The 13,623-nt window shown below is 41.3% G+C and overlaps 1 protein-coding gene across 4 annotated transcripts in view; it reads right to left on the reverse strand.

The window, feature by feature from the left end:
- Window positions 1-6,529: 6,529 nt before the first annotated feature.
- Window positions 6,530-13,623, reverse strand: part of crhr1 (corticotropin releasing hormone receptor 1) — a 22,044-nt gene continuing 14,950 nt past the window's right edge. For 2 of the 4 annotated variants that reach the window (XM_068725679.1, XM_068725681.1), the window contains 8 exons: window positions 11,572-11,692; window positions 11,264-11,417; window positions 10,343-10,403; window positions 9,983-10,055; window positions 8,728-8,813; window positions 8,002-8,140; window positions 7,719-7,760; window positions 6,532-7,400 (listed from right to left, as the gene is read on the reverse strand). In XM_068725679.1, coding sequence (XP_068581780.1) covers window positions 7,260-7,400; window positions 7,719-7,760; window positions 8,002-8,140; window positions 8,728-8,813; window positions 9,983-10,055; window positions 10,343-10,403; window positions 11,264-11,417; window positions 11,572-11,692 — 817 coding nt within the window. In that variant the 3' untranslated portion in view covers window positions 6,532-7,259. Of the gene's footprint in view, window positions 7,401-7,718; window positions 7,761-8,001; window positions 8,141-8,727; window positions 8,814-9,982; window positions 10,056-10,342; window positions 10,404-11,263; window positions 11,418-11,571; window positions 11,693-13,623 lie in introns of all 4 variants that reach the window. The other 2 variants (XM_068725677.1, XM_068725678.1) reach the window with 2 other exon arrangements.

Raw genomic sequence — 13,623 nt, forward strand, 5'->3', positions numbered from 1 at the left:
AGAGGAAATGATAAATACACAAATAAAACAGCCGGGAGTGACAACAGAGGACTGTGTTACACAAGTAGTTAGTGGGGCCTTTGGCATTGACTCCAGTGCTGCTGAGACCTTCATACAATTAATGCACACTTACCAGTCAGATAATGAGGAAGTGATTGTGAAAACGGGAAAGCATAGAATAGTTCTCCTTCCTGGAGAATCAACCACAGTGAGGTGCCGCTCGCACACACAGACTGACGAAGACACAGTGATGTTGTTTTGCCCTGACACAAAAACCAATCTGCCAGAAGGGGTACATATACAGGAAGTGCTATTCACCAGGAGAAAGGGGAATTGTACCACTATTCCAGTCCCTATAGTTAACAGCACTAAACACAGTGTCGCACTGAGCTCACGCACAAACTTAGGGCACATTGAGATGGTGAAGGCAGTTTACCCAGCAGCAGTGCAGCCCGTCATGGAGGGACAAGCAGCACAGACAGAGCCGCAGGACACTGGAAACACACCACCTGATGAGGTTGGCGGAGTCAACACAGACACACCATGTCCAACCCAGAGTGACAGCAAAGCATGGGACCCACCTATAGCACTGGATCACCTGACCAGCGAGCAGCAGGCTATCGCAAAAAAAATGCTGAGAGATGAGTGTAATGCTTTTGCAAAAGATGACATGGACGTTGGCTGTATTCCAACACTGAAAATGCACATCACCTTAAAGGATCAGACCCCTGTCCAAAAGACTTATATCAGTGTTCCAAAACCGGTTCACCAGGAAGTGAAGGAGTACCTGCAAGATCTCATCAACAGGGGCTGGATCACAAAAGCAAAGTCACCCTACTCCTCACCAATTGTCTGTGTCAGAAAAAAAGATGGTAGCTTGAGATTATGCTGCGATTACAGAGAACTAAATCGTAAATCAGTGCCAGACAGACATCCCATCCCGAGGATACAGGATATGCTAGATAGTCTCAGTGGGAGTTCCTGGTCTTCAGTGTTAGATCAGGGCAAGGCATACCACCAAGGGTTCCTTGATGAAGAGAGCCAGCCTCTCACAGCCTTTATAACTCCATGGGGCTTGTACCAGTGGATACGAATCCCATTCGGATTGAGTTCAGCACCTGCAGAATTTCAAAGGAGTATGGAGGACTGTCTATGGGGACTACGAGATGAGATCTGCCAGCCATATCTAGATGATAATCTAGTCCATAGTAAATCCTTTCAGGATCATGTCAACCACATACAGATGATTCTGAGGCGGTACCAACAACACAGCATCAAGCTCACAGCAAAGAAATGTGAACTATTCAAACACAGTGTGAGATTTCTGGGGAAGATCGTGTCTAAGGAAGGATACACAATGGATCCTGCAGAAATAGCCCCTGTGCAGGCCTTAAAGGGGAAACGTCCTACTACCGATGGAGAGATAAGACAGTTGCTAGGGTTTCTCTCCTACTACAGATCTTATATACAGGACTTTTCACGCCTGGCAAAGCCATTGTATGACCTGTTAGCAGCTCCTCCAAGTGGCACAGATCCTCCTCCTAATACCAAAGTCCTCAAAAGAAAAACAACGCAGAAAAGAGGGAAACAGGGACAGTTGCCTAGTGGGACACATGTGACATGGACTGAGGAACACCGCCAAGTAGTGTGTCAGCTAGTCGACAAGCTGTCCAGCCCACCAGTACTCAGTTACCCTGACTTCAACCAACCATTCGTTCTCCACACTGATGCATCACAAGATGGCCTCGGAGCGGTGTTGTACCAGCAGAGGGAAGGCAAGCTGAAGGTAATAGCCTATGGCTCCAGAACACTAACCCCTCCAGAAAAAAATTATCATCTGCATTCTGGTAAATTAGAGTTTCTGGCACTAAAGTGGGCTATTTGTGAGCGCTTTAGGGACTGCCTGTTCCATGCTCCTTCCTTTGTTGTGTATACTGACAATAATCCGCTCACATACATACTGTCAACTGCAAAGTTAAATGCCACAGGGCAGAGATGGGTAGCCGAGTTAGCGGATTTCAATTTTACTATAAAGTACAGACCAGGTAAAGCAAATGCAGATGCAGATGGCTTGTCTAGAATGCCCATGTATTTTGAGAGGTACATAAGTCAGTGCACAGAGTCAGTCAGTCAGGAAACAGTGAGTGCCACTAGGCAGGGTATCCTGGTGCAGCAGGAGGAGCCAGCACCGTTGTTGAGCTCAGTCTCATTCAGCACCCTTCAAGAACAGGCCGATACAGACAGGTTGGTCAGCACAGTACAGCCAATATCCAAAGACAAAATACGAGATGCACAACAGAAAGACCCGGTAATAGGCAAAGTATTGGACTACAAAATTAAAAATGAAAGGCCTAGTCCCAATGTCCTAAGGAAGGAAAGCCCGGAGCTGAGAAACCTTGTTAGGGAATGGAGTAAACTGGAGATCAAGGCAGATGGAATTTTGCATAGGAGGAGTCAGTCTAGATGTCAGCTAGTACTCCCCAAGATCTACCATCCTCTCGTTCTGAAAGAGCTTCACAAGGAGATGGGTCACTTGGGCACAGAAAGGACAGTTAATCTGATCAGAGACCGTTTCTTTTGGCCAAAAATGCAGCGTGACGTGGAACACTTTGTGACGAATATGTGTGAATGCCTCAAGAAGAGGAAACCAAACCGAACAACACGAGCTCCGATGAGTATCAAAACCACTCACCTATTCGAGTTAGTCTCAGTGGACTTCCTGCACTTGGAAAAGTCTAAAGGGGGGTATGAATATATTCTGGTGGTTATAGACCATTATACACGCTTTGCCCAAGCCTACGCAACTACCAACAAATCAGCAAAAACTGTGGCTGAAAAAACTATTCAACGATTTTGCTATGAAATTTGGGTTTCCTAGAAAAATCCATCATGACATGGGCAGGGAATTTGAGAACCAGTTGCTGCACCGTTTAAAAGAACTCTGTGGTATCAAGGGATCACACACCACTCCTTATCACCCACAAGGAAATGGACAGACTGAAAGATTCAACAACACTTCTCTCCATGTTAAGAACACTGACAGAGGAACAGAAAACGGACTGGAAAAGCTATCTTCCTAAAGTCCTGCATGCTTACAATTGCACCTCGAGTGATGCAACAGGCTACTCTCCATTCTTCTTGTTATTTGGCAGGACACCCCGGCTTCCAGTGGACATCCTTTTTGGAATAGAAAGGGAGGACCAGCCAGGCTCATATCAGGCCTATGTGGAGAAATGGAGAAAGAGGATGACAGAGGCCTATGAGATAGCGTCTAAACATGCAGGCAGATCAGCCGACAGAGGAAAAAAACAATATGACAAAAGAATCAGTTTTGTTACAAGTGGGCAGCCGAGTTCTGGTGAGGAATACGATAGGGAGAGGAGGGCCTGGCAAACTCCGCTCATACTGGGAGGATGATGTCTACATCATCAGAGGACGTAAAGGGGATGACAGTCCAGTGTTTGAGGTCCAATCTGAGAGTGGGAAAAGTAGGACAAAAGTCCTCCACAGAAATCTGTTGTTGCCATGTGACTTCCTGCCTGTAGCTGAAAACACAAAACCAAAAACACTCCAAAACACAGAGCAAGTAAGGACAAGAAACAATAATAGAATCGATCAGGGACTCAGAACACAGCACATCCAGGAAACAGACACTGATGAAGAATCAGAGGAGGAGTTTCCCACAGGAGTACTCTCTTGGTCATCCACAGAACAGCAAGATCCACTTGCACTGAATCCGACAGCACCGGAATTCTATCCTCAGGACACATCTGATGTGTCAGACAGACACCACTCACTCCATGGAGCTCATGAGGAACAGGATGAAAACCCAGCTGCTGACAGGGCAGAACTGGATGTTATGGACTACAAGGATGACATTGGGAATCCAGGAGAAAGTGTGTACTCTGACATTGAGATGCTGGAGGAAACAGAACAGATAGCTGGATATCCCAAAAGAGAAAGGAGACGACCACAGACACTGACATACGACAAACTTGGTCAGCTTACTTTCACACAGAGAACAGTGTCCACCAGAGAAATAGCTGTGAACAGCTACTGGCGGCCTTGGTAGTGGAAATAAACTGATAAAGTTCATTGACTGAGAGAAAGAGACTCCTACCATTTGAAACTATACATACAGTGGCTGTTGGCCTGGGAAGAACAGAGCACACAATCTGTTGGCCGAAGTGTGTCAGAGCGTTTGAGTATGAAGTGGGTATGAGGACTGTCAGAGAGAGAAACCCACCCAGGTACAAGGACTAATAGAATGGTAGTAATGTGGAATGGGGGTAATGGGTATGTAAAGTGACAAAGTCAGGGGCAGTCATGATCGCAGTGCACGGTGGTTATGGTGCCAAAGAAAAAAATGTCATACCCTTTATGTTAAAGAACATGTTGCCCAATCATTGTAATACCATTCTATGTATGTAGGGGTAAAAACAAACACAAAAGGTTACCAGTGTAGTTAAATGTCGAGACGACATTTGTTCAAGTGGGGGAGAGTGTGAGATAAATGGATTTTTGACTAACAAATTGTAGATTATTGTAATGTGTGTTATAGTTAAAACGGCCAGCAGGTGTCGCCAGCTAACCACTAGGGGGGTTGTCTGTGCATGGTATTCACGCTTCCTTGCAAAGTTTCGCAGAAGAAGAACAGCAAGCGAAGCATAACGTAGAAAACAGACACCCTCAATAAAACATTTGTTTGAACTATATTCAAGGTGTCTGCTGCCGTTCTTTGGTGCGCCCGTCATCATCCACTGATGGGAGGGCAACATGTGCGTCCCGTTACATCTGGCGTAAAACTGACACAGCAATTCATAAAAACAACATCATAGCAACAGTCACACATGGTGGTGGTGGTGTGATGGTCTGAGGCTGCTTTGCAGCTTCAGGACCTGGACGACTTGCTATAATTGATGGAACCCTGAATTCTGCTCTCTACCAGAACATCCTGAAAGAGAATGTCGAGCCATCAGTTCGTGACCTCAAACTCAAGCACACTTTGGTTATGCAGCAGGACAATGATCCAAAACACACCAGCAAGTCCACCTCTGAATGGCTCAAAAAATGCAAAAAGAAGGTTTTGGAGTGGCCTAGTCAAAGTCTGGACTTAAATGTGATTGAGATGCTGTGGCCTGACCTTCAACAAGCCGTTTCTGATCGAAAACCATCCAATGTGGCTGAATTAAAACAATTCTGCAAAGAAGAGTGGGCCAAAATTCTTCCACAGCGACATGAAAGACTCATTGTCAGTTATCGCAAACGCTGGATTGCAATTGTTGCCGCGAAGGGTGGCGAAACCAGTTATCAGGTTTAGCGGGCAATTACTTTTTCACACAGGGCCAAGTAGGTTTGGATAGCTTTTCTCCCTTAATAAATTAAATCATCATTTAAAAACTGCATTTTGTATTTACTCGGGTTATCTTTGTCTAATATTAAAATTTGTTTGATGATCTGAAACATTTAAGTGTGACAAATATGCAAAAAAATAAGAAACCAGGAAGGGGGCAAATATTTTTTCACAGCACTGTATAAGTTAGAGGTATTAAAGTTTTAATTATTTAAATATTGTACAAACAGAAACAATGACTTCTATGATCATCTTACAGATTGATACTAATATTTATGACGTTGACATATTAGCAGAGAATGTACACATATAGAATACATTTTACTTTTTACAAAAAAATACACAATAAGGACCCAACAGGAAATACAGTAGTGATTGTAAAATGCTGCTCAAACGCAGTAATGATGTACTGTAGTTATATTCCTGAATAACACTACGGGTGACCGTGGCTAAGTGGAGAGCAGGGCCGCCTTTCAATCAGAGAGTCAGCGGGTCGATCCCCGGCTCCAACTCCACAGCAGTAAAGGTACTATATATAAGTACTACATACAGTATGTAAATTGGGTAGTACTATATACATACAGTTTTATTAATATAGTCCAATATCATAAATCTAAGACCCCCTGTAGAGGACCACTAAGACCCCCTGTAGAGGGCCACTAAGACCCCCTGTAGAGGGCCACTAAGAACCCCTCTAGAGGGTCACTAAGACCTCCTGTAGAGGGTAATATAACATCAGATGAAATAACAAGACACCTGTGTGACTCCTCCTCTCAAACACCTGTGTGACTCCTCCTCTCGAACACCTGTGACTCCTCCTCCTCTCAAACACCTGTGTGACGCCTCCTTCTCTAAAACACCTGTGACTCCTCCTCCTCTCAAACACCTGTGTGACTCCTCCTCTCGAACACCTGTGTGACTCCTCCTTCTCTCGAACACCTGTGTGACTCCTCTCAAACACCTGTGTGACTCCTCCTCTCAAACACCTGTGTGACTCCTCCTCTCAAACACTGTTTAAATGCCCCTCTTATTTTAACTTTTGTTATTTAATCTTATTTTATTTAATCTTATGTAATTAAATCTTCTCTTATTTAATCGTATCTGATCTTAAGTGAAGTTAAAGTTAAAACTCTTCTTAACTCTGATGATTCATCAGAAGAGTTTCATGTCCGTCACAAACTGTCAAAACAATATTATTTCAGTTGATTAATGAATTTATTTGACTTCAAACATAATTTGCTACAGAACTGTCACATGGAAAAGTACAATATCTCTTAAAACATTATATACAAGTGTCTGGTGGACAAACCAAGCGCTCCTCATGAAACAGCTTATATTATGTTATTATATCAGAAATACATTTTAATCAGCTTTTATTATAAATTAAATATTTACAAAAATAAAATATTTTAAGAATTTACTTGTTAATAAATAATGCCTCTGATTATACAGTACATTTCAATCACACACACACACACACACACACACACACACACACACACATTTCATCCTGAGTGTTTTCCTCTACACACACCTACATGTATCACTATACTATGGTTGCTATGGTTACTATGGTTGCTATGGTTACCTCTATGGGTAAATAAAGATGATCGGTTAACTCTGCAGAGTGCAAATGTGCATTATAACAATTATTATAAATATATATATATAAATATATATATATATATATATATATTTCCAGCTATACCTGTCTATCTTAAAGTGCAAATATTAAAAGTACAAAAACATGTCGTCAGCATATTTAAGATTAATTCCTGGATTTTGTAGTTTTATCATCTCAAAATAAAACCAAAAAACAAGATTTTTTTATGGTGTGTAACTAATCTGGAATATCCTACAAATGTGTTAAAATTGAGTTCAACTCCAACAGTTAGAAGGTCAGAGGTCAGAGGTTGGAGGACTGTTTGATGCTGTGGAAGGACACTCTGCTCGGTGAGGTCGGCAGTGACGTGGCGCGAACCGCCCGGCTCCGGAAGGAGTGACGGTCCTGCCAACGAATCCAACGCTTCCTGACCGCCGACCGCACCTGAACACAGACAAACAGACTAAAGTATGTTGGTTTAAATATATCATAATTAATAAGAACAATAACGTATGTTGGTTTAAATATATCATAACAAGAACAATAAAGTATGTCGGTTTAAATATATCATAATAATAACAAGAATGTATGTTGGTTTAAATATATCATAATTAATAATAACAATAAAGTATGTTGGTTTAAATATATAATTAATAAGATCAATAAAGTATGTTGGAATAAACATATCGTTAAAAAGAACAATTTAATGGGACCAAAGGTAGAACCCTGTGGAACACCACAGATTAAAGAAGAATAAATTACCTCACTGTTGAGAAAACAATAGAAAACAGAAACAAAGAAACCCTGCAGAGACAAACAGAGGGAGAGTGTTAGATTCTAACAGTGCAAATAGGCTAATAACAGAGCTAATAATGTTAGCTTAGCATAGATTCTTGGGGGGGGGCTAACACATACTAAGCTGCATGTCTTTGGACGGAGAAGAGAAGGTGAACCCACAAGGATCAAACCAGGACCCACTTAACCACCCTGCAGCCCCAGACCAGGTTTACCCTGAAACTGGTCTCTAAGGTTTGTAAAAACAAACCTGGAATGACTCCAGTATGGAGTTGAAGTAGATGAAGACGATCTGAGCGACCTCGTCTTCTCCTCCAGGATTCACAAAGAACAACATGTAGGTGATTCCTAACAGAGGAAGCAGCACCAGAGTCGCCTTCACTGCCTTCCTGCATGAAGAGACCAGAACCAGCATTAATCAAAGAGAACAGAACCAGCATTAGTCAGGAAGAGACCAGAACCAGCATTAATTCGGAAGAGACCAGAACCAGCATTAATCAAAGAGACCAGAACCACCATTATTCAAAGTGACCAGAACCAGCATTAGTCAGGAAGAGACCAGAGCCAGCATTAATCAAAGAGAACAGAACCAGCATTAATCAAAGAAACCAGAACCAGCATTAATAAAAAAAAAAAAACAGAACCAGCATTAGTCAGGAGGAGACCAGAACCAGCATCAATCAAAGAAACCAGAACCAGCATTAATCAAAGAAACCAGAACCAGCATTAATAAAAAAAAAACAGAACCAGCATTAGTCAGGAAGAGACCAGAACCAGCATTAATCAAAGAGACCAGAACCAGCAATAATCAGGAAGAGACCAGGGCCAGTATTAGTCAGGAAGCGGGACGGAGAACTAGTCTACAAGAACTTTATAGTTTGTACACATGAATAAAGATCAAATGATACGTAATTCATGCTGCTATCTGCGGCCGCATCCCATTCTGTGTGATCTGTGTTTGTTGTTTGTCTGGTACCTGTACTGGATGGTCTCTGATGTGGTTGATGCCCTCAGTTTGGTCATCAGGATCCGAACAATGTTGAACAGGAAGACAAAGTTAATCTGAGGAGAAGAACAGATTAACACTGACTGTCAGTAAAACCACTGTTTCCTGTTGTGTCTCTAGCTGCTCTCTTGTTCCTCATTTTTCTAGCAGGTTTTGCTCAAGAATTCAATCTTTAAACTTCTCAGTTTAAAGATTGTAAATTGTATTTACGGTGGACTTGATGTGACCAGTTGAGATAGATTGTATTTACGGTGGACAGGGTTTGGAAGCATTGGCTATATCAAGTGGTTCTGAATGATTTAACTGGATCTACAGGATCATGGATATACATTGATTTGTTTGATTTATTTATTTATTGTGAAAATAAAGACGTATTTAGTTCTGTCATTTTTAAACAGATGTTCTTATTTTTTACACAGTTCTATGTAGTTTTCTATGTTGGATGAAGGTTGATTATATAAAGGCACTTTATGGGGCAGAAGAAGTATAACAACCTGTTATGTGTATAACAACCTCTTATATGTATAACAACCTCTTATGTGTATAACAACCTCTTATGTGTATAACAACCTCTTATGTATATATATATATATATATATATATATATATATATATATATATATATACCAACCTATAACAACCTATTATATATATAACAACCTCTTATATGTATAAATATGTATAACAAACTCATATACGTATAACAAACTCATATATGTATAACAACCTCTTATATGTATAACAACCTCTTATACGTATTACAACCTCTTATGTGTATAACAATCTCTTATGTGTATAACAACCTCTTATATGTATAACAACCTCTTATGTGTATAACAACCTCTTATATGTATAACAACCTCTTATGTGTATTACAATCTCTTATGTGTATAACAACCTCTTATATGTATAACAACCTCTTATGTGTATAACAACCTCTTATATGTATAACAACCTCTTATATATATATATAACAACCTCTTGTATGTATAACAACCTCTTATGTGTATAACAACCTCTTATGTGTATATATATATATATATATATATATATATATATATATAAATATATATATATATATATAAATAAATATATAAAAAACAACCTATTATATATATAACAACCTCTTACATATATATATATATATATATAGATATATATATATCTATATATATATATATATATATATATATAACAACCTCTTATATATATAACAACCTCTTACCAGCAGGACAAGGATCATGGGGCCTTGATAGATGTAGTCGGTATAAACCCCCGCCTTCTTTCCAAACCAGCACCTGTCAATCAAAACATAATCACCAATCAGTTCAGACCACCTCACAGGGTTTATTATTCATACTAATGACATCATGGACACAGAGTGTCGGTGGAGAGCAGTGAGGTCATCGTTAACCAGGTGTGCATAACGTCAGAACAAACTAAATAAAATCAGACTCAAATCTACCCAGCATGCATTGTGACACAAATCTACCCAGCATGCATTCTGGGCAGACTGCCGGTTATCAATGCTGTGAGGATCCTGACTCTTCTCAAACAAACCTGTTATTATGATCATGTGACTTACTTCTCATTGTCGTAGTAAAGCTTTCCAAAAGCCCAAGCCACTATGATGGGAAATGGAATACCTGTAAACAGACAGACAGGTAAAGCTGTAGATAGAGACAGGTGGACAGGTAGACAGGTATATCTGTAGACAGACAGGTAGACAGGTGGACAAGTAGACAGGTATATCTGTAGACAGACAGGTAGACAGGTGGACAAGTAGACAGGTATATCTGTAGACAGACAGGTAGACAGGTATAGCTGTAGACAGACAGGTATATCTGTAGACAGACAGGTAGACAGGTAAAGCTGTGGACAGAGGCAGGTAGACAGGTAAAGTTATAGATAGAGACAGGTGTACAGGTAGACAGGTATATCTGTAGACAGACAGGTGGACAGGTAAAGTTGTAGATAGAGACAGGTGGACAGGTAGACAGGTAAAGCTGTAGACAGAGACAGGTGGACAGGTAAAGCTGTAGACAGAGGCAGGTGGACAGGTAAAGCTGTAGACAGAGGCAGGTGGACAGGTAGACAGGTATATCTGTAGACAGACAGGTAGACAGGTAAAGCTGTAGACAGAGGCAGGTGGACAGGTAAAGCTGTAGACAGAGGCAGGTGGACAGGTAGACAGGTAAAGCTGTAGATAGAGACAGGTAGACAGGTAAAGCTGTAGATAGAGACAGGTAGACAGGTAAAGCTATAGATAGAGACAGGTGGACAGGTAAAGCTGTAGATAGAGACAGGTGGACAGGTAAAGCTGTAGATAGAGACAGGTAGACAGGTAAAGCTGTAGATAGAGACAGGTGGACAGGTAAAGCTGTAGATAGAGACAGGTAGACAGGTAAAGCTATAGATAGAGACAGGTCGACAGGTAAAGCTGTAGATAGAGACAGGTGGACAGGTAAAGCTGTAGACAGACAGGTGGACAGACAGGTGGACTTACCCCAGCCGATGCAGATGAACATCCACTTCCTGAGCTTGTCGGTAGAATACGTGAGAACGACGGCCGTGTGGAGATAACAACCTTCACCAAACATCCAGAAGAAGTTTGTCACGTGGAAATAATTATAACCTGCTGTCACCAACCTGCACCACACCTGAGGAGGAGCAGGTGGAGAAGGAGGGGGGGAAGAGGAGGAAGGGGAAGAGGAGTAGGAGTAGGAGAAAAAGAGTAAGAGAGGTTTTGTTCCCATAGTCACCAGTGATGTCACAGAAAACCAACCTGTCAATCAAGTCAGAGTGTTAATTTACCTGGTTGCTCTCGGTAACAGCTGGGTTCATCGTTAACTGGACTATGAACCAGGTGGCATTCCTCAAGATGAATGCTGAGATCAGATTCCAGTGGATGATGTTCCTCAGACATCGAATACTCCTGTAACACACACACACACACACACACACACACACACACACACACACACACACACACACACACACACACACACGAGAAACGAGATACGATGAGAGTGACTCAGGATTTGTGCCATTGACTAATATGAAGCCATTCTGACGGAGCTGACCTGTGATTGGACGGATAGCTGGAGAGTTAAAATGGAGGAAGCTCTTGCAGCCTATCAGCTGCGTGTTTCCTCCAAGGGTGTAGGTTTGCATATGGTCCATAGGGACTAGTCACGACCAAAGTTTGGCAAAGACACAATTGTCCCCACCAATATTTTGTTAATTTGAATTGCCTGTTAGAAAAAATAATTTCGTACAATATATTTGTAAACTCATTCGTATTATTATCTATACTATGTTCGTCGCCCAGAAGAGTGAAAAATACATTTCCATGTTTTCCAATGCGCCCTCGACAAGATGCTGTCATTTAATTGGCTGAAGTGGCAGAGTCAAAAAAACTCTGTGAATTGTGACTTGCAGAAAGAGAGCTGGCAGTAGTCTGACACGGTAAGCTACTAAATACGCCAGGAAATAATAAAGCCTCATATTAGTATTTTGTTTAGTCTCAGCATTGATATTGTTGACCCTTTTGTGCTTTGTAGATAGGAAAATGCCACCAAAAAAGAAAAAAGATATTCAAAGTTTTTTCACCACCCAGAGGGTAAGTAGCTATCAAGAAGGGGTGGGTGACTGTGGCTAAGTGGAGAGCAGGGCCGCTGCAGGGCCGCCTGCTCCACTTAATTCAAAGTAAGTGGAGAGCAGGGCTCCCTGATTTCAATCAGAGGGTTGGCGGTTTGATCCCCGGCTCCAGCTAGTCTCATGTCAATGTCCTTGAGCAAGACACTTAACCCCAAAATTGCTCCTGTGGCTGCGTCTACGGTGTGTAGATAGATACTGAATTGTAAGTAATGTAAGAAGCCCAGGTCGCTGTTAGTCGGCTAATAGTAGGCTAACTACCCACACAGTGCAAACCTGCTAGCCTTACATTTCCACCCATTCTACAATGGAAACATATTTTGAAAGTTGTTAGTATATTATCCCTTAGTAATAGTAATAAGGCTATCTCTGTTCCCTGTAATCTTGACCAATGTCTGCAGTCAATTAAGCATGGTTAGTGTCTGTATTAAATTGATGAATTACTGTGCAGGAAAAACAGCATCCTGAAGCTACAGATGTGGAGCAGGGTGGTGATAAATCAGCATCAGGGGTTCAGGTGAGAGGCTATATTGTCCATTTTGGTAAAGATGGCATTAACTTGCTGTTTTTTAAGGGATGTTTAGACAATGTTACCCATGAGTGTTATCATTCACACTGGCTATTTAGAGAATAAATGTTATACTTGTAGGTAGTAAAAAGGTGCTATAAACTGGGATGCCCAAATGTATGCATCATATAATTCATACATTATTTAATTTCTCAGAAATCCAGTACAGATGATGTAGGACTAGTACAGCTCCATACAACCTGAACCAATTACCTACATATTAAAAATGTATTTCAGAACAAACAAATGCATTGCATGTACTTCTCATTAGGTAATTCTGTTAATTAAGGCATTATTTTGAAATGCATTCAGGAAACTCAGAAATCCAGTGCAGATGTAGTGCAGGTTGAGGAAGCAGCAGCTGGACCATCAGGGCTTCAGGTGAGGTCTTAAATAGATTCTGTGTTGAGGTGTATTATCATGGCTGACCGTGTAAACATTGTCTACTTGTTTTAAGTGAATTATTATTATGCATATGCAGACTAGGCTAAGTTTTCTTTGCTCTTTAGGGATCAGTCAGTTTGAGCAACAGTGACCCTCAAGGAAGTCAGTGTAGCAGTGTCCTGGACATGGGGAGTGAACCATACCAGCCTGATCCGAAATTCATCGAAAGTACAGCAACTTCAGCACAAGAAGTTACG

This window comes from Cebidichthys violaceus, unplaced genomic scaffold (assembly GCF_023349555.1).
Source record: "Cebidichthys violaceus isolate CVI_PGR_0920_01 unplaced genomic scaffold, fCebVio1.0.p SCAF_36, whole genome shotgun sequence".
Taxonomy (NCBI): Eukaryota; Metazoa; Chordata; class Actinopteri; order Perciformes; family Stichaeidae; genus Cebidichthys; species Cebidichthys violaceus.